Source organism: Acipenser ruthenus, chromosome 25 (genome assembly GCF_902713425.1).
Source record: "Acipenser ruthenus chromosome 25, fAciRut3.2 maternal haplotype, whole genome shotgun sequence".
In the NCBI taxonomy this organism is placed as follows: domain Eukaryota; kingdom Metazoa; phylum Chordata; class Actinopteri; order Acipenseriformes; family Acipenseridae; genus Acipenser; species Acipenser ruthenus.
In genome coordinates this window covers 20163950-20189948 of record NC_081213.1, presented here as the reverse complement: position 1 = coordinate 20189948, position 25999 = coordinate 20163950, and the positions used below count along the sequence as shown (strand labels likewise).

Here is a 25999-nt window from a genome sequence, read left to right as displayed (position 1 = left end):
GCCAGTCGACCGCTTCTTTTCACACTGCACACTCACCATGCAGCCACCTCACAGCTACAGCGTCAGAGGACAACGCAGCTCTGGGCAGCTTACAGGCAAGCCTGCAGGTGCCCGGCCAGACTACAGGGGTCGCTGGTGTGCGGTGAGCCGAGGACACCAAACTACTGGTGGATGTAGTTTGCAGTGAAAGCAGCTATAAACATTTGTTTACGATGGCCGAGTAGCCTACAGACAGCTGCTCTTTCTATGGCTTAACCTACTCACTGATGTCAGATTTACACACAACAGCACTAATATTGTAATTATGATACAGATTGTAATTACCCATCAACATGTTTGGGATAGTTTAGAAACTGGAATATAAAATGATTACAGTGTCTGGCATGTTGGCCTAATCAGTTGTGACGTAAAGTATTCACAGACACTGCATACTGTGTTTATCTACAGTACCATATCTTAGTGGTACAGTAACAACAGATATGATGTAAAATACTTTGTATTACCCAAGGTGTACTTCATAGAAATGATATCAGTAAATTCTGGAGTCATAAAGTGTTAAATATTTACCAGTAGATATAGTCTGAAGTAAATGGCTTTGAACTTAATTATGGATGTAGAAGGAAAGGCTTGTGTTATAACAGTTCATAGGAATGAAGTTTTCAGTTTTGACAGTTAGAGAAAACTGGTTTCCAATTTTATAAGCCAATACGTTGAAGGAAAGAGCTTCATACTACAGTCAGTTTCCACCTTTTCATCCAACCTGCTTGCATGGGATTTGGGATTTCCCATGCCGCGACTGCACTGGTCAACATGCTAAAGCACAGTTCTTTTATTAAGTTTCTTTCATAATGGGACTATAGTGTCTGTAAAAAAACAAAAAAATAAATAAAATAAAGTAGAATATAGATATATTACAAAACAATTTAACTGGCTGCTACACCCGGACAAATTTAAAGTTGGCTTTTTAATAAGCAGTGTACAAAGATACTTCCTATACAGTATCAGAGATGTAACACTTGGCAGCTCAGTCATGCACATTATACATGGGGTGCACGTTATACACAGAGCGCACGTTGTACTTGGGGAATTATGGTAATTGCATTATTGAATTCTTACAATGTTTTCCCAAGCTGAGCTGTAATGCTTGAATTGAGTCCACAGTTTTATATAAAGTCCATAATGTGTCCGAGGCTGTGTCTGTAATCTTACTGTAGAGAAAGACTATTCACGACGAGGGACGTTTTCTCTTTAATACCCAAAGTGCTTGCTTCCCAAGAGGGATTACGTGATGAGAGGACAAGAATGATTTCACTGGGCAGCCTGGCAACCGGGTGATTTATGTGTCAGCCAGTTGATTTCCTAATGTTTTCTGATTAGGGAGTACTAGGTTGCCCAATAGCCTGAGTGATAATGTGTGAGACTTGTTGTTTAACCCATCAAACTTGTAAGGCTGGGACAATAATTTACTGTACTGCTGCTTCTTTGTCAAGACGTTGTTTTATTTGTTTTACACCACTGTACTTTTAATACTGTATTTTAAATGGCAGACATTTTTTCAAATTTATTCAGTATACCTTTTCATGGAACAGTAGTTTTTAACATGGGAGATGAAGACCTAAACTACGAACTGCAGAGCAGCAAGAAATGAAGAAAGCTGGTATCTCAAGGACAGCTTGTTAAGAGCAGGATACTCAAGTCAATCTCCACTCTTTGCTTGCACTTACAGTATTCAAGTACTGGCTGAAGCAGTGTAAAGCCAGCGTTCAAATATACCATTACAATTGAATCATGGGGTCAATGACACCTTAAAAGAAAAATATATTCCAGCCACAATATCTCTAAATGTTCCCCTTTCAGATACAGATTTCAATATTGTAGCCATGAAATGATTATTATTTTTTTTTATTGCCTACCACATTGGAATCAAAACTTGCGTGCAGTGTGTTCAAATTGAAGGAACAGCAATTTAGTATTTGGAAAAAGTAAGTCTCTGAAGGGTGAGCTCAGGTCTTCATTCTTCCCTGGGGTGCTGGTTCAGAATGGAATTAATCAATGCAGAAGTGAAGCCAAACCATTTGTAGCTGAATTGTCAGTACTGGAAACCTCATCATTATCTAGGATAGAATTGGTAGGAAGAGACACATTGGAGATTTACAGTTAAGTGAGTTTTCACCAGAGCCAAAGAGAAAATAAACAAGTCAGTAAATCTGAACAGCTTACTGAAAACATTTTTGTGCGAAGTAAGAGCCTTGTTTATTTACTTGGCACACATATACAGTATTGCATCATTTGTTTTCCTGTGTTATTTTATGAAACTACAGTACCGGCACAAATGATGGAAACAACAAATTATTTCCACCAAAGACTAGGGGTGGGGATTGTGTTGCGCATGTTTCCTCACTCAGACCCCTTACTTACTAAATACCTTGGTATCTCTGAATAGATAATCGTCTCCTCTTAAAAAAAAATATGATAAATATTTTAATGAGCAAGACAGCTCACAAGTAGAATGGTACCCCTGTTGTACTGCTTTCCTAGAAAGAAAGGAGAACATTTGAGGGTACCATTTTGTCTTTCTCATTAAAATATTGTGCATATTTTTAGAGGAGACGATTCTCTATTCAGCGATACCAGGGTATTTAGTAAATAAAGGGGCTGAGTGAGGAAAATTGGGCAATACAACCCAACCCCTAGTCTTGCTGTAAACCGTTTCTTGTTGCTGTAGTTTGTGCCGGTACTGTGTGTCTAACCTTGCTTAAACTGGTAGCCTTGGGAAGTTCTTAGTACTATAGTCCACAGCTACTGGATTCAAAGAAAGTGCTGTATAATAAATATCTAGCCTCTAGTGCTTGTACCTCAATGGCAAATGAACACCCAGGTTTATTTCCATCACTGTTTTCCTTTAAACCCCTTTACTGTAGCCCCATTCTCTTCATAACAAGGCCTCAGTCAAATGGACCCTTGTTATTTCCCTGAAATAATTTTTCCTTTAATCAGTGAGCAAGCTGTAGTGTTTTTTGTGTTCTGCGTGACAGAAATACTGATCAAATGAATTGTGTCCAAATGGACACAAGTGGGAATCTCGATGACTAAAAGCCCACTTTTTTTTTTTTTTTCAGTGAGAGGCTGGCTCACTGCAGCAAATTGCTGTGACCACCGCAAGTGTCTCTGAATTGCCAGTTGCTAAGCAGCAAGGAGTATTTGGCTCCTTACAATTCAAATAATCTACAGATGTGTGTAAACAGAATCTCTGACCTGTGTCTTTTGTATTGAATATTAGTGTTTCTGACCAGGGAGAACAGGAAAGTTGTCCTGTACTGAGTGCCCTTTCTCTCTATAAAAGTGTTTTGGAAGAGCAGTGAAGTTTTCTTTCGCCTCCGGTGACCGGGTCCAAATTCAGCTTGTCACAAATCAAGTTTGGTAACACCAGAATGTACCTTGGTTGATAGGATCGGATTGTTTGATTATCTCACCATTTCACGCGACTATGAATAGCAGTTTAATACTTGACAATTACAGTAGTTCCAGACATGGTAATGCAGGACATTTCTTCTCAAATCTGTGGGGGCGCAGTTATTCCGACTGTAAGACTAACTGCATTGAGTTTATAGATTCAGTGGCAGCAGTGAGGTGAGCGACTGGGAAATCAGCTGCTTTAATTAAAACCAAATGAGTGTTTGCTGGGAAAGATAAACAGTTGCCTTTTATTGAGTCTTCAGGGGTTGTTACAGGGGCACAGATTATTGCGGTGTTATGGAGGCAGCTGCTTTTCTCCAGCAGTACAATCTGACGTTTCTGAATACACAAGTTATGAATAAGGAATTCGGAAATATTACAGTACGTGCACCTCACTGGCTTTTTAATTTGTTGCCAGATGCTGATTGTTTTTTTTTTTCTTCTATTGTGGTAGATGCTCAGAACACTCCACGTCAATCAGAGAACACCATTCGCTGGCTGTGCAGTATTGTGAGTTTTTTCTGTGTGAAAGGTGCAGGCTCGGGGCTTTCATGTCAAGACCTTTTAAGAAAACAACCATGCATGCTTTTTAGGCAATCCTGTACAAATATCATTTGACACAGACACTTTTGCAACACGCTTGGATGCTCATGCCGGAAGACTGATAAGGGTTATGTCATATAATTTGCGTATGAAATCGTAATTTCCTCGTCATTGTTAAGACAGACCGAGCATGCTTTTGACAGTGCCCGAAGCAACAGCCCAGCCAGAGCCAAGAGGACAATGCCCAGACATCCCACCTGTCTGATATAAAAGCATTTATTCATTAACAGGCTTGTAACTATTTAAATTAATTTATGTCCTGGAAAAAACACGCAGTTTCCAAACTAATAGTGTATTCAGTCTTGGTCGTTGCCAGAACTGGGTAGCAGGTTTAAGAGCTCTAGAATAAATAGTTAAATAGCAGCGCCCTGAACCATCTGTATTGCCTGTGGCTACAAAGCATCCAGTCTCCAGTGCTGCTGTAGTAGGGCATTATAGTTTACCTCTGTGCTGTGCTCTCTATGGGTGTAGGTGATAAAATGTCATTACTACTCATTTTCAAGGACGTTTCGTTTCCCTGTAAAACTGATGCATTCTATTGTTTTAATGTTCTCTTAACCCGTCTCCGATACCAATGATAGGCAGCTGATGCTAAAACATACGGTATATGGCTGGTTTCACAGACCCCGGTTATCACTAATCTTGGACTCACTAATGTTAGGTAAAGTAGTCTAAGACTACTGGTAATAGGGGTCTGTGAAACTAGCCGAACAACTGCTACAGTCCCGGTTCAGATTAAAAAGAGGTAGTGGTCCTGGAATATTGTTTCCCATCATTTGCCTGCTAAGTTTCATTACCCAGCAGTCTACTCCGTTTATAAGCAATGGTATGAAGCATGTAAAACAGCAGTTTAGTAAGGGCACTGGACTTTAATTAGTCTTAGTTTTCCTTTAATCTTTGAATCGGACACACAGAGCGCAACACATCTACCGCTGGATAAAAGGTACAAATGGAGTTTTCATGGCTTTTCAGTACCTGCTTTAATTGCTTTACAAAACCCTATTAGCAGTGTCTGGTTTCTGTTTTGTGTCAGGTTTCCAGCGCTACACTAATGCTTCAGGATGCTTGTGACTGCAGTGACAGTGCTGGAAGATGGGTTACTGTACTTCCCTGGAATTCTTTCTGTCTTTAATGAATTTCTCTCCATAATGTAAACCTGGAGCTCCATTTAATTTGCTTTTTTCAGGCTAAAACAGATTAGAAAATCTAATCTCATTTAAATGTTGGCAAGGTTAACACCTATTGGAAGACACACAGAAATGTGGCTTTGTGTAATAAGTTAGCCAAACAGGCTTTCCAGAGCAAAGGAAAGAGACTGGCAGTGACATAGTGAAATGTTTAAACACAAAAGCAGTGGGGTGCTGTGTTAGCGTGTGGAGGAAGTTGAAGTGAATAGGGCAGAAGGACTGGGTGACGTATTACATCAATTCCATTGATTTATTTATTTTGCCTCTCATTTAAATCATTCATTAGGCTCAGGCAACAAACTTTTGTGATGGCTTTTAATTGTGGAGTTTTTTCAGCAGTGGCCTATTGAGTTTCCCCTCTCTCTGTAGTCAGATAAAGTGACCTGGAGGAAACTGTACACCATTTCATTCAACACCCATTTGTCAGCATTTAGAGCCATGGTGTGCCAGAGCCAGCCCTGGCACCAACATCATTTCTGACTCCTGACTCCAACCCGTTTTATCACAGAGCCTGGCTGTCCACAGTCAGATCTCACTAAAATCTGACAGTGGCATCAAAAAGAAAAGTGCTTGGAAAGTCACCTTGGGTTATCTGCAGGAACAACCTGGCTGAAGGCTTATTATTTTACATCTGGGGGATTTGTTGCACCTTTCTATTGAAATCACTTTACACAATGGAAAGAAGCCTGCAAAGAGCAGGATTATTAATTTTAGAGTACTGGTATTGGCTATGAGGACTGTAACCATGCTATTGCAATGAGTGTTCATGTTAAAACACAGTACCTTCCCATGTTAATAGCATGACTTTTCCACCCTTGCATTGGGAGCAGGGGCGCTTCACTGTGTCCCTGGCACTCGTACAGAGTTTCATAGTCCAAAGGAGACTGCCTTGTCATTGCAGTGCCACCTGCATCCTCTCGTCGGTACCTGTGGTTGGGGGATGATGATAATGATTCACACAGCCAGGAGCCAGTGTGCAGGGCCCTCAGATTAATTTAACCTGCTGTTTATGAGCCGAGCAGCAGATAAGGGCAGGTCATCCGGCAGTCAGATTTCTGACAAACAGCTCAGGCCCACCTTTTAATTGGCAAGCTGGCAGGCTCGAGGTTGAAGTGTGGCAGCTTTCTCTCCTTTCTGCCACAGATTGCAGCTTTGCTGTTTGATTTATTCATTGAAAAAAAAAGAATTCTTGAATGAATACATTTGTGATGGAGAGGTGAAGCACAATACATCTTTAAAAAAGGCTTTTTGTTCAGCTCAGAAACGCTTGTTGGTGTACCCTGGTCATGGGGATGCCAGTGGGAGCGAAGTTGATATCTTATTACCATTTTCCCTGCAATGTGATCTTTTACTAGAATGTAATCTTGTCATTAACTGTGAAGTTTTTAGGTTGAGCTGAACACAAATGTGACAGTATCAACTGTTCCCGTGGGTCATGGACACTTGACCTAAAAATAAAATTGAATACCGCTGTCAAACTCCATAAGTCTAAGGGATGATGTCCAATGCAGACTGGGTACCAGATGTGAAAAACGTTTAATTGTTTAAGTTGGCAGCTAAAGGAAATATATTTTTAACCTTTTGTCTATTTTCTTTTCCTCTGCAGGTGCTGGCGAGTCGGGGAAGAGTACCATTGTGAAGCAGATGAAGTAAGTCAGTCTCTTCCTTTTGGTTTTCTGCAGAGCAAACTCCTTCCAGGGCTCTCCACTCCAGTGGATATTTTAAGTAACAATCCCTGGTTACCAATACTTAAAACCAGCAGTGTTAGCTGTAACATCCTGGCAACAAAGATTTATTAGCCCTGTGCTTTCTCACGTCTCACATAATTGGCTAAGATTAGCTTCAGTTTGTCACAGATACACCACCAGATGAGGCAGGAAAACAGCTGCATTAACCCAAATGAGAAAATAGTGTACAATACTTCTACAGAAACTCCTACAGGACCTCTTACATAGCAGCCTGTGTGTTCTACAGTACAGGCTTTCTGAACTACAGTAGAACCTGTCCTTCGATTTAATTTGTTCCAGTGGTTCATTAGATACGGGAAAGTGTCGTGACTCACAGGGAGTCATTATAGATTGTAGTTACTTTATTAACGTTGGGATATTATAAGTTAACAATGTTGGGTACATCAGTGTGTCTTAAACACTAAAGTAAGGTTCTGAAAGTAATTATTGTAAAACAAAGCACTATACAGTAATACAGTATTTTGCAATTTACAAAACAGCATTCCTAAACCAGTTCTTACAGTTCTCCATGCCAAAATAATCATACTGTAAGGGTGTGTCAACCAGAGACACAAATTGCATTTAAAAAAAAAAAGAAAAAAAAAATACAAAAAAGCATGATTGTAAAAACTGGCTTTAGAGATTAGTGAAAAAAAAATCTTATTTCAGCTTTTATTTAACATGGTTAAACTGTAAAAAGTGAAACTACATTCCCAAACGCTACATTTATTGTTTTAGACCCAAAGTAAAGTGTGCATTGATCAGTTTCCGCCTGTACCGTGCAGTTGGTAGCAGCATGCTTAAATGACACATGTCAGAGATCCATCAGTTAATAGTGGGTGTAGTACCGGTATCTTAAAGAATTGAATATGATACTGTAAATACTGTCAGGTTACAGTATGATTGGATAGAAGTAGTTCCTCTAACTGGGATTTTACTTGAAATATTTACAAGGGGGATCAAAATATAATCTGCTTTTAGTAGTTGGATTTTGGTTTATAGTAATGTTTAAGATTTGAATATGTGGAACATATGTGTTTATTAATTACAGTGCAGGCATCTTATTATCTTGGCAGGGGTGACACGACAATGAGGCTGTACACTCCTGTAGTTTCTACAGACGTAAACATTTACTAGTTATTATAAAATATATTCCCAAAAGGTTAACAATTTAAAAACACGGCCACACAGACTATGAAAACAATCCCGCTGATGTACAGCTATGGTCAAAAGTTTTGCATCACCTAGAATTTTATGAACATTTTAGATATTTTATTTAACATCATGTAATTAAAGAAACTACAAAATGATATTGCAAAAGTTTACTGGAAGCCATAATAGTAGTACAGTATTTCATGTTAGATTTTGAAATGTCACATTTTAAGAATGTGTCAGTATATGGAAAACTACAAACCGATATGTAGTTCAATATGTTTAACTTAACATTATTCAACAGGTTTCATTCGACTTTATGAAGCAAAATGAGTTAATTCTATTGGGTGATGCAAAACTTTTGGCCATAGCTGTACAACAAATGTAAAACTGCTTACTTGACACCTCATGATTAAATAATTCTGCATTTTCACAGTATGTGAAAAGATATGTTGCTGTTCTCGGAGGGTGTTTCTTGCTGATTTCTTGAAGGAATTGCATTCAAATGAGTATGTAAATGGATGTGATTATGTGTTCTACAGATAATCTTGAGGTCTTACTCTGTGCTTGGTATTGCTAAGGTTGCTTTTTTTGTTCCCTGCTAGAATTATCCATGAAGATGGCTACTCGGAGGACGAATGCAAACAGTACAGAGCCGTGGTTTACAGCAACACCATCCAGTCCATCATGGCCATTATCAAAGCCATGGGCAATCTCAAGATTGACTTCGGAGAGACCGCGCGAGCGGTGAGTTGACCAGAGCGCTGGGGCTCTTGCAGTGCGAGCCTTGGCCTAGTTCTGTCCCAGTTTGGTTGTGATCAGAAGTCCTGACAGGTTGGTGAAGGGATGAGTGTGGCCTGGTGACTGAAGTCCATTGTCTGTTTGTCTGTCCACAGGGCAGGTACAGCACATGGATGAATTTAGTGACTGAACAGTGAGGGTCTGACAGCACTGGGGAGGGAATCTCTTCTGTGCATTCACAGGGCTGATGTCGGATGGGTAGGCACAAAGCAGGGCCAGCTTCACGTTGCTTTTGCAATATAAGTGACACATTCAATTCGTTTTCATGTGGAGTTCCTGCTGTCAGTAATAATAAGCGAGGCTGCTGAGTGAAGGTTACTGCATTTCCCCAGCCTTGCTGATCAGTCAGAAGAGCTCCTCAAAAACAGGACACCGTGTGCCTGCTAAACTGCCGAGCCCTGTCAAATTTACAGCTCCACGGGACAGCGATTGTACTTCTTTTGCTTAATTGAATTGAAATTGAGAGTTACTAAAAGAAAACATCTGGCCACCTGAACTCGAAGGACAGTGAACAGAATATATTTTGAATTTCTTTTCTATCCTTTCAATCTGTGCTGCTTAAAAAGCTTTTATTGACTGTTATGCGCACGCATAGTGAATCAGAATCTCATGGAACAGGTAAAAGGCAAGCACGTCGTTCTGAAAAGCCTCGCTTAAACAGCGCTCAGCATGCTGGAAATGTTGTGTAGTGATTTTTAATAGATTGTATATATTATATAGTTCTTTGTTGCAACTTTGTTATGTGGAATCTAATAAACGAGAACCAAAACGGTGAGTCCCCCCCCCTTCATTTTTACAATGCCATTTACACGTTTTGTTTTATTTGAAGTGTTTAAAGTCAAATTTCAGTTTTTGTTTGTTAGTTCAGCTACAAAACGGCACAAGCAAACCTCATGTTGTTACTTTATGAAAACGTGTCGATGGCCACTGTTTACTGTGAAGAAATGGCAATGGCAAGGATTGAAAAAAAAGTACAAAATAAATCAAATGCGGTGTCAACTTTATGTATTTCAGGAATAAACAAAACAACGTTTAACTTGAACTGCTATTTGGCATCCTTTGTTTTGTAGTTAATTCACTGGGGTAAAGTAAGGCCTACACATTACCTACACAATGTATTCTTTACTCCTGGGATATTTATCTGCATTAATGTGTTGTATATTATAACGTCTTGCTATAAAATAAAGGTGCACACACACAGGGGCCACGCCCCCCTGCCCCTGCTGTTATTCTGTCTCTGCCTGCATTCAGAGTAATATAATGGCTTTTATTAATTTTTGAAAACGAACGAATATCCGAACTAATATTTAAATTGAGCGACTATCCGAACATGAAAATCCTGTGTTCGTCCCAGCACTAATATATAGATAGATAGATAGATAGATATAATATTATATTTTGGATCTCAAAATAAGTCTAAGTCAATTATAGCCCAGTAATTTTATCCCAGTAGTCAAAAACATACAATGTAAAATTCTACTGCTTTTACAAGTGACACCAATTTGAACGGTTCAAAGTAACTTTTCATTGTATCCTCTTTCTGCGGTTGAAAGCATCGATATTACAGCTTTCCTGTTTTTTATTCAAAAGGCCTTGTTAAGTTAACTGCTAGAGGGGTACTGTATTTACCAAGGCTTACATCTCAGTAGCATGCCAACTTTCTCAAAAGCCCCACAGATTCCCAAAATAGACTCAGGTGCATTAATCCTGTCGGATTACTGTAAATTCCTTCTAGGTATTAAACCCATGATGAATCCTATATGAACTTCACCAGGGTCACATATTGATTTATTTCTTTCAATGGACACCCTTTGTTTTTTTTTTTTACTAACATGTTAACACATGTTGTGGATGGTAATGGTTCATATATATATATATATATATATATATATATATATATATATATTATATTTGCAGTAGACAGATTTAAATCTTTAATTCGTTTCTGAATTGGCGCTGCCCTGTCTGTCTCTGCGACACCCTGGGCAGTGCTAAATCTGTTTCTCACACTGAATTTTCTTCTGGCTGTTTTCTCCCATCTGCTCAAGCACCTGCCTCAAGGCTTTACCTGTTTAACCAGTCGCCGCTTGTCTTGCTGCAAAAATATATCTTTTGTTTGTTCTTGAATGTGAACAAGATCAGAAACACCTGCCATGTGCAGCACACACTTGTGTATAAATGGGCGTATCCAAGATTGCACAAATAACTGATGTTTCGCAAGGAACAGTTTCCTAGGTAATGGGCTATTCTGGTTAACGGTCTCTGCTGCAGATTTTCATTTTTTCTGAAGGAGTTGGAGGCAGTCATCATTCAATCGTAACACATTGCAGATTTGTCACATCCAATCTGTACTGTTCTGGATTCCAGTGCTGGCCCAACTATTTTGACATTGTTTTGGCAAGTGTTTTAGCCCAACCCCTATATTTTTTCCATTGCCAGCACAAGAAAGGGCCAAAATACACACTCCTAAGTATCCGTTTGCCCTCTGTCTCTATCTGTCAGTGATTTGAAGACATTTTTTGTGCCTCCCCATGCATTGTTCATTCGGGTAGTGACATATTGCACCATCCTCATGAAAAATGTTCTGCCAAAACTCTGGAGAGACAAGCTGTTCTGTTGGATGGAGATATGTCCGGTGGCATTTAGATTTCATAAACACAAGCTTGATTCTGACACCGCACCAAGTGGCAATTACATGGAGGGCACACAACATCCAATCTGCGCTCTGAACCTGCGTACATTCGGCTCAAATACATCTCCCTGCTTCATCTGTGTTCAAAACAGACTTGAAAGCTTAACATCAAATACTTGAAATGAACTGGATGTATTCTGAATCCATTTAATCTCAGGATCGTTACCGTATTTCTATTTTCATTCATGTTTAAATCATACTGACTCGCCTTCCCCGCCTACCAATTTGTAGGCTATTGCTGTGCAGTCAACAACGACCAATTTACATGAATGTAATGGATGGGAGAGGAAAAGTACAGGTCTGAAGTCTAGTTGCATCTGCATTTGATGAATGCATTGCTGTCATTCTTTTTGCATTTTTATAAATTGCTTGTGACTTCTGCTGGCCTGGCTTCCACGTAGCCCGGCACAAAGAACATTGATGGGGACCCAACCAGATACGCTGTCTTCAAACTGGCAGGGACCTATACAGTCTGAGGATAGTCAGAAATTGGGAATGATAGCTCCTGATGTTCTTTGCAACCCGCTAGCTCTTCCAGTAAACCTTTGAGTGGCCTGGTCTATATGCTTCCCTAGTCACCTCTTCTGCACATTTGAATGCTGTGCAATCTCGCTTGCTCACTCCTGGCAATAAATCAGTTTAACAGAAACATAAATCACTGCTCCCTTTGATCCAAGCAGATATGTAAAAGTAATTCTAAGAAGCACCCCCTGCAGCTTGATTGCGTCAGTTTAAATTATGCCAAAATTAATGTTTTGCCATAACCTTTTTCAAGGAGCAAAAAACGACAAGCAAAACCAAGTCATTGCTGTAGTTTAAAAATGTGTTTAGTTTATATTTGTAGGTAGCCGGTCCATATCATTAATCAACCCAGATATTGGTCTTGCAAAATATGTTATGTGGTACCTCTTTTATATTAGAGTGGTTGGAGGGTGGGCATTTACACAATGCGTGTTCTGCTGTTAAGTTGACTTTTTGAACGCTTTGTGGGGAAGCTTGTAAAACACATTTCTGTCGCCCCCTGCAGGATGATGCCCGCCAGCTCTTTGCCTTGTCCGGCGGCGCGGAGGAGCAGGGCGTCATGTCTGATGACCTGTCCAGTGTCATCCGGAGGCTGTGGGCAGACACCGGGGTGCAGTGCTGCTTCACCCGCTCCAGAGAGTACCAGCTGAACGACTCGGCCGCATAGTGAGTATCCATCGACTGCTTCCAGCAAGGCCAGTAAAGGGGGCTGCTTGTAGCTCCTTGCGCATACATTATATGAGAAGTACAGGGAGCTGACTGAATTGCTTGTGATAATACATGGATTAAATAGTAAAATTATAGCTTGATTTGGCTCTGTTCTCCTTTTGATGAATCTGGTCTTATATCCGGTCACCCTGGCAGAGTGTCTAAGTGTGTTTTAAGATTATGATACAGTCTCTATTTATCTCTATTTATTAAAGATATTTAAAAAAAAACAATACAATTGTCATCAGCTGGGAAGTGACTTGGACTTGGAAACTAATTTAAATCTTATAGTGAAAACTGTGAGGCATAGTAAAGTTGAGTGTCAACCTCAGAAATCTATGTCCTTTGTACCTGATACTTTTAATTGTATTTTCTGAGGGTCGTGAAACAACAGAGAACCGAGAGTCTGTTAATTAATACTGATCACTTTACTCCCCATCAGTCTAGGTCAATTATTTTTCTCGTGTCGGTGATTTCTCTAAAAGCTTTCTGCGTTTAATTTAAAAGGAGCGATGGTGAGAGTCGGGCTCAGCTGTCCGAGATGATTAAAACTTCAATTACAGTCCTCTGCATGCATTGCTGGAAATGACTGCTGTTTTCTCTCTTTACATCTGCTCTCTGTTTGAGTTTAAAGGAAATCTTTATCCCTGTAATTGACAAACTGCACAAAAACAGCTGGTGGCTCCTGGCTGCTTTCTATGACATGAGCAGGGCCACATCTTTGCTGAATTATGTCTGTATGTACGATTGTACTGGTTTAAAAAAAAAAAAAAAAAAAAGTGCTGCTTTCATTCAGATTTTTGATTCAAGTGAATCTGTCAGAAAGCGACAGGTTGCTAGAGACTTGGAATGTAAGACATTTAGGGTCCAGTAATGAGGTGCAATAATCTAATAAAATACTGCCCACTGGGTGGCCAATCCCAGACTAACCTGTTTTTTGGATCTTACAAAAAGGTGTTTACACAGTAAGGCTTTTTTCTGAGCAGTCAGGTTTAGAATAGACCAAACTCTCTGTCGGAGAGAGAAGCCAACAAACTGCAGAGGTGTATTGGCTCTGGGTGGCTGCCTGTGATGTACGTGAAAGATATTTATAACTCCACGTTTCCTGTGTTACTAGAAAATCCTCGAGCCACTTTGTGAAAGGGTCCACTTTGCACAATGGGTGTCCACTGTTAACAGCTGTGGTGTCTGTCTCTACTGCCTCAAGATCGTCCAGAACGTGTTTGTAAACGCATACTTGGGCTGTAAATAAAAGCAGATTTGAATAGTTATTTAAATGATCACAAGGCTAACACCCACACACACAGGTAAAACACTTTACTTTTGTACATCAGATGGCCCAGTGCAGTTTATTGCAGTGGAAAAGGCACTGTTTAACTGTGACCTACATTTCCCCCCATTTGAAAAACAAATGTGATTTCCTTGCAGTTACAAACTGAATTGGTGGCGAAGTCAATGTAGACCATATTTTGATTGCCACACTACAACTACATCTGAATTACAAGCTATAGACACTAATGGCATTGTAAATTCAGTTATAGGTCTATAATCTCCATTAACAGTACTAATAAACTCACTGCTGCTGAAGTAAAATGCACTTTCACTGCAGTGAAACTGCTCTCCTGATGCGCACTGTATTAGATGCACAGAAAAAGAACATTAACCACTGCTGAATTGTGTGGGTGTCGCTAAACTCAGTAATGCTTAGCCTAGCAGCCGAAGCACCTACATGTAATTAAACATTTAAATGCATTTAAAAACCTACATGTAATTAAACATTTAAATGCATTTAAAAACCAAAGAGATAAGAAACTGTATAAACAATATGCTGTAGCCCAGACACCTTTTCAATCCTGAGTCAAAAATTATTTGTGGGATATTGGAAGTTCCATCTAATCAAGGGAACCCCTCACTCAGGTGTGTTGTGTTTTTAGTATTTTAAGGATAATATTGTCCCATTTAATTTGCAGAGCAAAAGATAGATAGCTGGGTTGATTGATCGGTTTTCAGTTTATGGCAAGGAAAACACTTTGTATATTCTTGAGCTGAAATGCACCATTAAAAATTTAAAAAATATTGACTGGAAATATTTGAGATTTCCAGTAAAAGGTATCTTCGGAGTGACCATTTCCAGTAGAGCAGTTTTAGAGGGCACCAACATGACTATGATTACAGGATTAAACTCTGTAACAATACCAGTTGCTAGGAGACAGTTTATTTTTATGTTTCTATGTAGATGTCACTCTTAAGAAAACACACTACCTCCCAGTCCTGCACTAACCGCTAGGTCATGCTGCCTCCCAGTCCCTCAACTTTAACCACTCTAGGCCACAGTAATTCTCAGCCTGTTCTTCAATCAACAAATTATAGACGCAACAGGGTTATTTTATTTTATTTCTGGAGTTTGAAAACCGTGAAGGGTAAATCTGTTTCTAGCAATTTATTGCTTTAATGGCTGGTATATGCTTAATTACGGACGCAGAATTCCCTAGTCATAGCAGCTGTTTCTTTCCCCCGTTTCCCCAGTGACGGGCTCTTTAGCATGTCCTGGAAACTGGTACCTTGGACACCCCTGCGTGCCATATGTCCTTATATTTCTTTGGCCTAGTGCCTGGGGAAGACTGTAAAAGAGGATGCTGCCTGCTCTGGGCTTTAGTGGAATAATTACCACACTAAAGTGCTGCAGATTCCCTACTTATTAATTAATGTATCTCATTTACTTAATTGGGGATGGTTTCTAACTGTAGCAAATTAGATGAGAGCCTAACCTAAACTCTGTGTAAACTCGCACCAGTAAACAGACGACAAGAGCCTTTCATTTCACTGAGTGGCTATGTAAAAATGATTTTTGGGGAAAAAAATAAAATATACACAATGGATATACAATTGAGTCTTATTAATTATAAACATCTCTGGGAGGGGTGTCTATACAGTATATTTACTACATTTACCGCTGCTATTTCAACCACTAATATCTCATAAACCATTTGTGATGTCCAATTAATTTTTGGAAACTCCTTGGGCAAAAAACAGTACAGTTCACTGTGACCTATGACTTAATATGGCTGCCATATTGTGTTAACATCACTTTTTGGTACCTGGATGATCATGAGTCACGACCTAACAGATTGTGATACTGGTTTCAACTGTCTATGATCTATGATTCTCTTAGGTCAAGTTCCATCCTGGGTATTGTACAAGAAAAATCTAACCTTTTGTGGCCGTATTTTTTCTGCTTTAGCATCACGTCTATATGCCTAATTATCAGACAGGTTATGGTGTATTTGTGTTTAATCAAAAGTACAGTATTTGTAGGTATTGCTTTGAAACTACTGTTTTTGTTTTGAACTACGAGGAAATGACTGTGATCCAAAAGACAGTTCAAGTCCATGTTCCCTTCTCGTCAGTGTGAGCCTGGGGTGATTTCTATCAAACGAGCTCTACAGATGCAAGCAGATATTTGGATCTAGCTTTGGGCCGTGTGAGTAACAAAATGGGCAGAGCTCTTCATCATAAGCATTGCAGAGCTGTACAGCTTTATTTCTGTCTTTGTCATTCATTGTAACATTTTCATGGCCTATTATTTCAAAGCATCATAAGAGATTAGCCCAAACAGTAACCTCAATTCTCAGCACATACACCACCCAGGTTGCAACCACCTGGCACTATGTACCAAGTAAAATCCTGAATAAACATGCTCATTTCTGAAAATTAAAATGTAGACGTCCATCAAAGAGGAAATTACATGAGTCGTAATATTTGGGGTTTTTTTTGCTCATCCCTGCCACATTAACAGCCTCATATACGTGTGTTGCTAGGCAACACTTATCCAGATATCTGTCTAAGGACACCTGTTTTTGGTATATATAAAATAAATCAGACCTACTCAGCTGCATTTTTTTATTTATTTTGTGCACAACGGTGAGTTTGCCTATTTTCCTTTTATTTATTTTTTTATTATAATCCCTGCCAAAACAGTAATAATTGTAAATTCTATACATTTCTAGAAAGAAATGACACATTGTCTAGCAGTCTAGAACTTGGTACCTAGTCATCTCTATCTCCAGCAATGACTAGATTGTCTGAAGTGTTCGGTAATGGCAGCGTCCTGAGAAGTTAGTTGAAGTAATAGACACTCATGTTTTTTATCTTTTTTCAGTAATATAATCTGATTCATAATATTTAGTGGAACAATTTTTTCCCTTCCCGAGGGACTGTTGGGAATTGACTTGTCGGGTCTCTGTTTATTTCCTTTTAACAACTAAATCCTGTAGCCTATTTTTTTGTGACGTCAAGAAGTTGATAAAATGCCTTTTAAATATTCCTACTAACCCCATTGTCCAGGACAGGAAGTTTATGTAAAACAAGAAGTACTAGAAGCTGTGACAGCACAAAAAACAGACTAGAGTAGTGTAAAAAAAAGAAAAAAAAAACTGACTTGGCAGAAACATTTAACATTTCAAGAAGATGGAACAAGCTCCCATTAAAATGTAGGTGCACATAATTGTTACTTTTTTGTTATTTATGTTTTGCTTGGTTTCCTTCGTGACATTCTGTAAAGTGTTAATGTGTGCCAATCACTTTGGACTGCCATGGTGGATCTCAAAGAGGTTTATACTGTAATATATATATATATATATATATATATATATATATATATATATATATAAACATGCTTTATTCAGGAAGTAGAAAACAAAGAGAACTGTTGTTAGCTAATCATATTCCCACCACTTAGACTGACAAAAACACATTCAGAAGCCTGGTGAGCTGGATTGCAGTGCCTGCAATATTATTTTTAATGTATGTAATTATTTAAAATCCAAATAAATAAATCCAGTCCCTCTAAATGCAGTTTCTGGAGGCCACTCTAAAACTGGGTGGGTGGTCTGGTCATTATAAGTCCACAGATCACTCCTATCCAATGAGAATACTCTGAGGTCAAAGGCTTGTGAATGAACATTGTGATCCAATTTGGTCCCCGTTTATCCTTTCTAAAGCCACATTGCCTTGATAGTTTGGATGGTGGAATTAAATTGGATGAGGGTTGGGGTTGGGGTTGTATTCCAGCATTGCAGACAGACCTGACCTTTCTGATTCCTCCAGACCTTGGTAGAGTAACCCCCATACGCTAGTCCGATGTTAACATGTCTGGTTTTCTTCTGCTCACGGAAGGCCTTTATAAGGCTCTCTGGGCCCCTGCCACCGAGCCGCTGAGAACATCTAGTTTCTATGGTGATAAAGCTGTTCATTTGTTTCCTCCTCTGCTGCATGTCCAAAACAAACTCGACATGTAAAGGTCAGGGTCTGGAAGGTAAGCAGAATAGCAGAAATACTCGTCTCCTCTCTTCAAACGCAGGCATGTCTTTAAAGACACATTTCTCCTCCACAGATCCTACTGGGAAGTCAACTGAACTGCCCTTCTAGAAAAAATATATTTGAGTGTGGATTAATCTAATTATAACTGTAAAGGTCAGTGGTAATTGGCAGAAAATGTAAATACGCTAAATGTTAAGGTATAACCCATTGTACGCTCACAAGGCAGGAGCACGGCTTTGTCAGTGATATAGAAGAAAAATAATGATGTTGTCTGCGTGTGTAATATATGAGAGCGACCTTGCTTATAGTTGCTTTCAGCCCCCTCTAAAAACCCTTAACATTACCATAACAATCTCTAATTACCTAATAAAATGTATTTGAGTCCTTCTCCGTGTCTTATCCAGAACCTATAGTTCTACGGGTGTTTCAAAACGTTATTTATTTTTCAAATTTCAGTGGCCCGTGGCAGCAGTGACATCACAATAGCTGTTTTGCCAAGCTTTGAATTGAGAGCTCCCCATAGCAACTGCAATGTTTAATATGTAAAACCAAAATAAAATGCTTAATTAGGTCTATCATCACAAGTGAACTGTTCATTATGCATGACATAAACAGAAAACACAATGGTTCTTTGTGTGGAAACTAAAAAATAATCAGTTTGTGAGTAAAGACATACCGTGAACAGCTTGAAACTTTATCCCTCTTCCCTGACACCCTGATGTATTTTTGTTTCCCACCTAGAACCATTAAATAAAATTACAACTCTGATTATTGCTATTTCTTTACTTATTGCTGCTGCTCCCTGCCTCTTTGCTCTGCAATTTAAAGTGGTTTTGTACACTGATAGTGAAGAAGTGCAACTCGCAAAACCCATGTTAATGACAGGATTATACATGAGGCCTACAACTCTGCCTGTAAGTGCAGTGTTCCAGTGAGGCAGGGGATGTGGCAGACTGAAAGTGATGAAAAGTATTGCACAAACAGCTGGTTTCCAGTTTCTATAGTTGATAGACCTGGAGTAGTATTATTTTTTACATGTCTCTGCAATTCAGGCTGTGATAATGCTGCTCTAAGCAATGTTACCACAGTTACTCTGAATTGGAGAGACAACAAAAAAATAATGCCTCCTTCACCAAGCTCAGGGGTTTTACGTTATTTTGAGCCGTGAATGCAGTGTCCGTGCGTATTCATTGTAATACAGTGTAATGCTGTATTTATTAGCTGGTGTGCCGTCCTTATTTTTTAGAATATAAATCTGATGTATTTATTTGCTAAGCTGTATGAAGATTCAAGGAAATGCATGCATATGAATTAGGGAGTGGTTAACATGTAGAAAACAGAGAGTACTGATTAGTGGAGAAACCTAAAAATGGAGCGAGATAACCAGTGGAGTACCACAGGGATCAGCATTAGGTCCTCTGCTCTTCCTAATCTACATTAATGACTTAGATTCTGGTATAGTAAGCAAATTTGTTAAATTTGCAGCCAACACAAAAATAGGAGGAGTGCCAAACACCGTTGCAGCAGCAAAGGTCATTCAAAACGATCTAGACAGCATTCAGAACTGGGCACATGGCAAATGACATTTAATAGAGAAAAGTGTAAGGTACTGCACGCAGACAATAAAAATTTGTATTATAAACACCATATGGGAGATACTGAAATTGAAGAAGGAATCTATGAAAAAGACCTTGGAGTTTATGTTGACTCAGAAATGTCTTCATCTAGACAATGTGGGGAAGCTATAAAAAGGCCAACAAAATGCTTGGTTATATAATGAAAAGTGTTAAATTTAAATCAAGGGCAGTAATGTTAAAACTTTACAATGCATTAGTAAGACCTCATCTAGAATATTGTGTTCAGTTCTGGTCACCTCGCTACAAAAAGGATGTTGCTGCTCTAGAAAGAGTGCAAAAAAGAGCGACCAGAATTAATCCAGGTTTAAAAGGCATGTCATATGCAGACAGGCTGAAAGAATTGAATCTATTCAGTGTTGAACAAAGAAGACTACGCGGCGATCTGATTCAAGCATTCAAAATTCTAAAAGGTATTGTCAACCCAAGGGACCTGAAAAAAGAAACAAGGACCAGGGGTCACAAATGGAGATTAGGTAAAGGGGCATTCAGAACAGAAAATAGGAGGCACTTTTTACACAGAGAATTGTGAACCAACTCCCCAGTAATGTTGTTGAAGCTGACACCCAGGGATCCTTCAAGACTGCTTGATGAGATTCTGGGATCAATAAGCTACTAACAACCAAACGAGCAAGATGGGCCAAATGGCCTCCTCTCATTTGTAAACTTTCTTATGATTCACTACATGGGGCTGACCTCTTGAAGATGGTTGAATACTTTTTTTTTGTAGCAGTTTAAAAAAAAGTTACCTTTCACTTTTTCATTAGTACTGGTAGTAAAGGCAACTAAAGATTATAGACCAGTGACTTTTTTGACATGAATTGCAAAGGATTTTGATTTAAGGAAGTGATACAGAACATTATTGGTGGTGGTGGTTGTTGTTTATATATATATATATATATATATATATATATATATATATATATATATATATACAGACATGCTCAAATTTGTTGGTACCCTTAAAGCTCATTGAAATAATGCTTCATTCCTCCTGAAAAGTGATGCAATTAAAAGCTATTTTATCATGTATACTTGCATGCCTTTGGTATGTCTTTAGAATAAAGCAAAGAAGCTGTGAAAAGAGATGAATTATTGCTTATTCTACAAAGATATTCTAAAATGGCCTGGACACATTTGTTGGTACCCCTTAGAAAAGATAATAAATAATTGGATTATAGTGATATTTCAAACTAATGAGTTTCTTTAATTAGTATCACACATGTCTCCAATCTTTAATCAGTCATTCAGCCTATTTAAATGGAGAAAAGTAGTCACTGTGCTGTTTGGTATCATTGTGTGCACCACACTGAACATGGACCAGAGAAAGCAAAGGAGAGAGTTGTCTGAGGAGATCAGAAAGAAAATAATAGACAAGCATGGTAATGGTAAAGGCTACAAGACCATCTTCAAGCAGCTTGATGTTCCTGTGACAACAGTTGCAAATATTATTAAGAAGTTTAAGGTCCATGGAACTGTAGCCAACCTCCCTGTCAACCTCCCTGTGCGCGGCCGCAAGAGGAAAATCGACCCCAGATTGAACAGAAGGATAGTGCGAATGGTAGAAAAAGAACCAAGGATAACTGCCAAAGAGATACAAGCTGAACTCCAAGGTGAAGGTACGTCAGTTTGCGATCGCACCATCCGTCGCTTTTTGAGCAAAAGTGGGCTCCATGGAAGAAGACCCAGGAGGACTCCACTTTTGAAAGAAAAACATAAAAAAGCCAGACTGGAATTTGCTAAAATGCATATTGACAAGCCACAATCCTTCTGGGAGAATGTCCTTTGGACAGATGAGTCAAAACTGGAACTTTTTGGCAAGTCACATCAGCTCCATGTTCACAGACGAAAAAATGAAGCTTTCAAAGAAAAGAACACCATACCTACAGTGAAACATGGAGGAGGCTCGGTTATGTTTTGGGGCTGCATTGCTGCGCCTGGCACAGGATGCCTTGAATCTGTGCAGGGCACAATGAAATCTCAAGACTATCTAGGCATTCTGGAGTGAAACGTACTGCCCAGTGTCAGAAAGCTCTGTCTCGGTCGCAGGTCATGGGTCCTCCAACAGGATAATGACCCAAAACACACAGCTAAAAGCACCCAAGAATGGATAAGAACAAAACATTGGACTATTCTGAAGTGGCCTTCTATGAGTCCTGATCTGAATCCTATCGAACATCTATGGAAAGAGCTGAAACTTGCAGTCTGGAGAAGGCACCCATCAAACCTGAGACAGCTGGAGCAGTTTGCTCGGGAAGAGTGGGCCAAACTACCTGTTAACAGGTGCAGAAGTCTCATTGAGAGCTACAGAAAACGTTTGATTGCAGTGATTGCCTCCAAAGGTTGTGCAACAAAATATTAGGTTAGCGGTCCCACCATTTTTGTCCATGCCATTTTCATTTGTTTTATTATTTACAATATTATGTTGAATAAAAAATCAAAAGCAAAGTCTGATGCCAATTACTTTTGTCAGTTTCAAGTTATTTCAGAGAAAATTGTGCATTCTTTGTTTTTTGTGGAGGGGTACCAACAAATTTGAGCACGTCTGTATATAATTATATATATATATATATATATATATATATATATATATATATATATATATATTTTTTTTTTAATAAGCCCATGGCTATCACCAGTCATACTGTAATCTCCAGTGAAACCAGCATCTTGAATTTACTGCCACAGCATAAGCATGTTTGCATCTTTCCTTGCAGTTACCTGAATGACCTGGAGAGGATAGCCAGACAGGACTACATTCCCACCCAACAAGACGTTCTGCGGACCAGAGTGAAGACCACGGGCATTGTGGAGACCCACTTCACCTTCAAGGACCTGCACTTCAAGTGAGTACGGCCTCTGTTAAGCAATGATGATATCTGTTGGCCTCTGCACAGCTACAATATTTTCTTTATTTTTTTATAGTAAGCTTTCAGTTTTGATACTTTGCACAAATAAGTCGACATAAATTACATTCTTGACGCTATTAACAGTACCCCAACTAGTGAACATATTCAGCAATGCAAAAAGAAAATGGCTTACAGTTTCACTTTAGTCGGCGAGCAGAGTTTCAGTCTAGTTTTAAGTGTCGTCTGGTGGCTGTCACTGGCTCCGAGGGTATAAATGCGTGCAGTTTTCTAGTCCAGTACATGTAACTCTTGATTTGCACGGCTGGGAACTCCTGAATCCTCACGTTTCTGTTTCTGTGTAGCCTGGGCCTCCAAGTTGAAGGGTGAAGCACTGCTCCTTGTGCAGGCCAGTCTTCAGTAAACATTTAGATACCACAACACTCTTTCTAAATATTGCGCGGAGGCTGTGTGTGTGGGAACGTGAACCAAGCATAGCAGCTCACAGCTGGAGACCCAGATTCTTACCCTCCCTCCTTTTACAGTTTTCCTACGTGGTCACCTCAGAATTTAAAACATCACATTAGTTGAGTACAGTTATTTGGTCTGCTTTGAAATCACTACTGTCTGCTTAATCCAGATAAATTTGTCTTCTGTCATGTTTGCGAGACTTGGTTAGGATCCTCCTTAGCTGAAGTTAGATGCCCAATCCCTTTGGGCTTTTCAGTCATTAGTTACTGGGGTCAGTCCTCAGCTTTTGTAAATCTGATATCATGGATTACGTGTGCTGTGCTGCTACATTAAGTACATTAGGTACTGATGTACTGATAATAGATTTAAGATAATGGAATAGCTGGAGAGAGTAAAAAAAAAAAAACACCAGGAAAGGATTTGCAACAAAATGTAATTGTAATGAACCTGTAATGTGTATAATGTAGTATAAGAACTGCCTTGCATGTTAAGTTAGCGATGCCTTCAGCTGGCATAATAATAAGCCAGTGACTGTTATTCACCTGTTTTAACAACATAATAGCAACTGAATAGCAACCGCCTTGGAAGCTGCAGCTGCCTGGCTAATCCTATCATTCATACTTCATCAGCTCCAGCATCCTTGGCTTTCCAATGTTTTTTCAAAGAGCCTCATTACTATAATGGCCATCCAGGACTTTAAAGAAAAATGATATGTATATTTTTGTAACGCCGTTAATTCATACATTGGATCTGTTTGCCTGTGTCGATGAAAGGGGTAGTGAGTGCACCGTGCAGTGTGAGGCCAGGCATTCTCTTGACAAATGCAAACTCTGTGACAGAGGCTCCCTAGTCATCACATGCAGAATTCATCAGCCACAGCCCTGGCAGCAGGAGAAGCTGTTTTTCAAGCCTCGACTCAGTCCCTCAACTAGCTTACCTCTCCATTAACTGCAATAAGCAAGTGACGTGTTTACGCCTACACTGTACTATTGCTGAAAAAGGCAGGTGATGATTGAGTGTCTTAAGAATCAACGGCTTTTCTCAGTCCCTAACGGGTGCTGGGGTGTGTTTAGCTGAATACTGGTGTTGTGTTGCTTGTCTAAGCACTTTCTAAGGAAAGTTTTACTTCCCAATCTTAGCGTAGGGACAGGGCCTCTTTAGGCATATATTGAATGTGTATTCCCCAGCCCCTCTAATAATACCTGCAGATAATAATGAAAAACACTCCGTGCTGCATAGCCCGTTACCACAGTGTTTTCTGATGAACTCTGTAGATCTGCTAAGCATTCACAGGCTTTCTACTGTAGCTCTCTCTGCAGGGTTCACTGAAAAAGCAGGTTATACCTGAAAACAAATTTTGAAAGAAAAAGCAGGCTACTGGGGCATCATTAGAACTGCATGCTCAATAAGGCTGCATCAAGCAAACAAGATCCCCAAACATGCCTCTATTCCCAGGCAGGGTGTTTTCACGAGGGTTGGTGTCCGAGTGGATGCCCCTATTGTGTAAGGGTTTTAACTTGCCTTGCGGTGCATTCTGGTTCTGTACCAGTGAATCTGGAGCCATAGGTCCACCTTACCAGTGTTAAGCAACCACTTTACAGAAAATAACCAGATTAACAGAACTACATTGCTAGTTTTCAGTGTTGAGAATGCATGCCATTCGTCTTTAAGGGGATAAATGTAAATGTGGCTCCTGAGGATTTTATAGTGGTGTAGGGAACGACGTCCCTCTTGTTGCTCTTTCTTTTAGGATGTTTGACGTTGGAGGACAGAGGTCGGAGAGAAAGAAGTGGATCCACTGTTTCGAGGGCGTGACGGCCATTATCTTCTGTGTGGCTCTGAGTGCTTATGACCTGGTCCTGGCTGAAGATGAGGAGATGGTAGGAATATATCAATAAAATCAACATTGTTGTACGGAATACGTTTTAATTTAGGATTATTTCAAAAATCTTAAACATGGACTGGTATGAGTTTATTCTCAGTTATTGTGTGGTGCTTTCTGTGCTGTTGTAGATACTAGACAAAAGCTGGAAAACAAGTGGTATATTATGGTTTATTCCACCTCTCTTGTTTGGAAATGATTCATCTGCACAGTGGTTGCTTTTTATTTGAATATTATTATTTTCGGTAGAATACCTGCCACCTGGTGGCCAAAACTGTGTGTTTTTTTTAAATTTTTTGAACTGACTTGAGGTGTAGGTCTCAAAACCAAAGCCCAGTCTGATCGTAAGGCTAACTGCTTGCTTGCTTGCTGTCTGTTTGCAGAACCGAATGCACGAGAGCATGAAGTTGTTTGACAGTATCTGTAACAACAAGTGGTTCACTGAGACTTCCATCATCCTCTTTCTTAACAAAAAGGATCTATTTGAGGAGAAGATCACCCGCAGCCCCCTGTCCATCTGCTACTCTGAGTATTCAGGTATCTTTCAATGTCAAGAGGGTTCCACTAGCGCTTTATTAGTGTGTTGGCCGGGGTCAGAATTAAAAAAATGATTACTGTCCCTACTATGACCATAACTACAGTGGTGATTAGGTATTTGGTGCAATATGGGATTGCATTGCAGAAATGCATTTAATCCTGGGATTTATTGTCGGAATGCTACTGCAATGTTTTATTTTCTTGTAGTGCTAATATAAGCAATGCAGCAGCTGAAATTAGGGTTGGCCATGCTCTGGCTCCGAAGCCCTAGAACCAGTTCTGGGACCTGGAGCTCTGGAGCCCTAGAACCAGTTCCGGGACCTGGAGCTGGAGAGAAGCTTGAGCTCCGGAGCCCTAGAGCCGGAGAGGAGCTTGCCAGTGTTCTGAGCTGGAGCCGAGCAGGAGCTGGAGTCATTGGAGCGCTCTGGAGCTAAGGTTCAGGAGAAGCTCCACTATTGCCTG

The 25999-nt window shown here is 39.6% G+C and overlaps 1 protein-coding gene across 3 annotated transcripts in view; it reads left to right on the top strand.

The window, feature by feature from the left end:
- LOC117413834 (guanine nucleotide-binding protein G(i) subunit alpha-2) overlaps positions 1–25999 on the top strand; it is a 73380-nt gene that overhangs the window by 42000 nt on the left and 5381 nt on the right. For all 3 annotated transcript variants that reach the window (XM_058999585.1, XM_034906404.2, XM_034906403.2), the window contains 6 exons: positions 6853–6895; positions 8731–8872; positions 12646–12806; positions 22519–22647; positions 24869–24998; positions 25384–25537. In XM_058999585.1, coding sequence (XP_058855568.1) covers positions 6891–6895; positions 8731–8872; positions 12646–12806; positions 22519–22647; positions 24869–24998; positions 25384–25537 — 721 coding nt within the window. In that variant the 5' untranslated portion in view covers positions 6853–6890. The remainder of the gene's footprint in view (positions 1–6852; positions 6896–8730; positions 8873–12645; positions 12807–22518; positions 22648–24868; positions 24999–25383; positions 25538–25999) is intronic.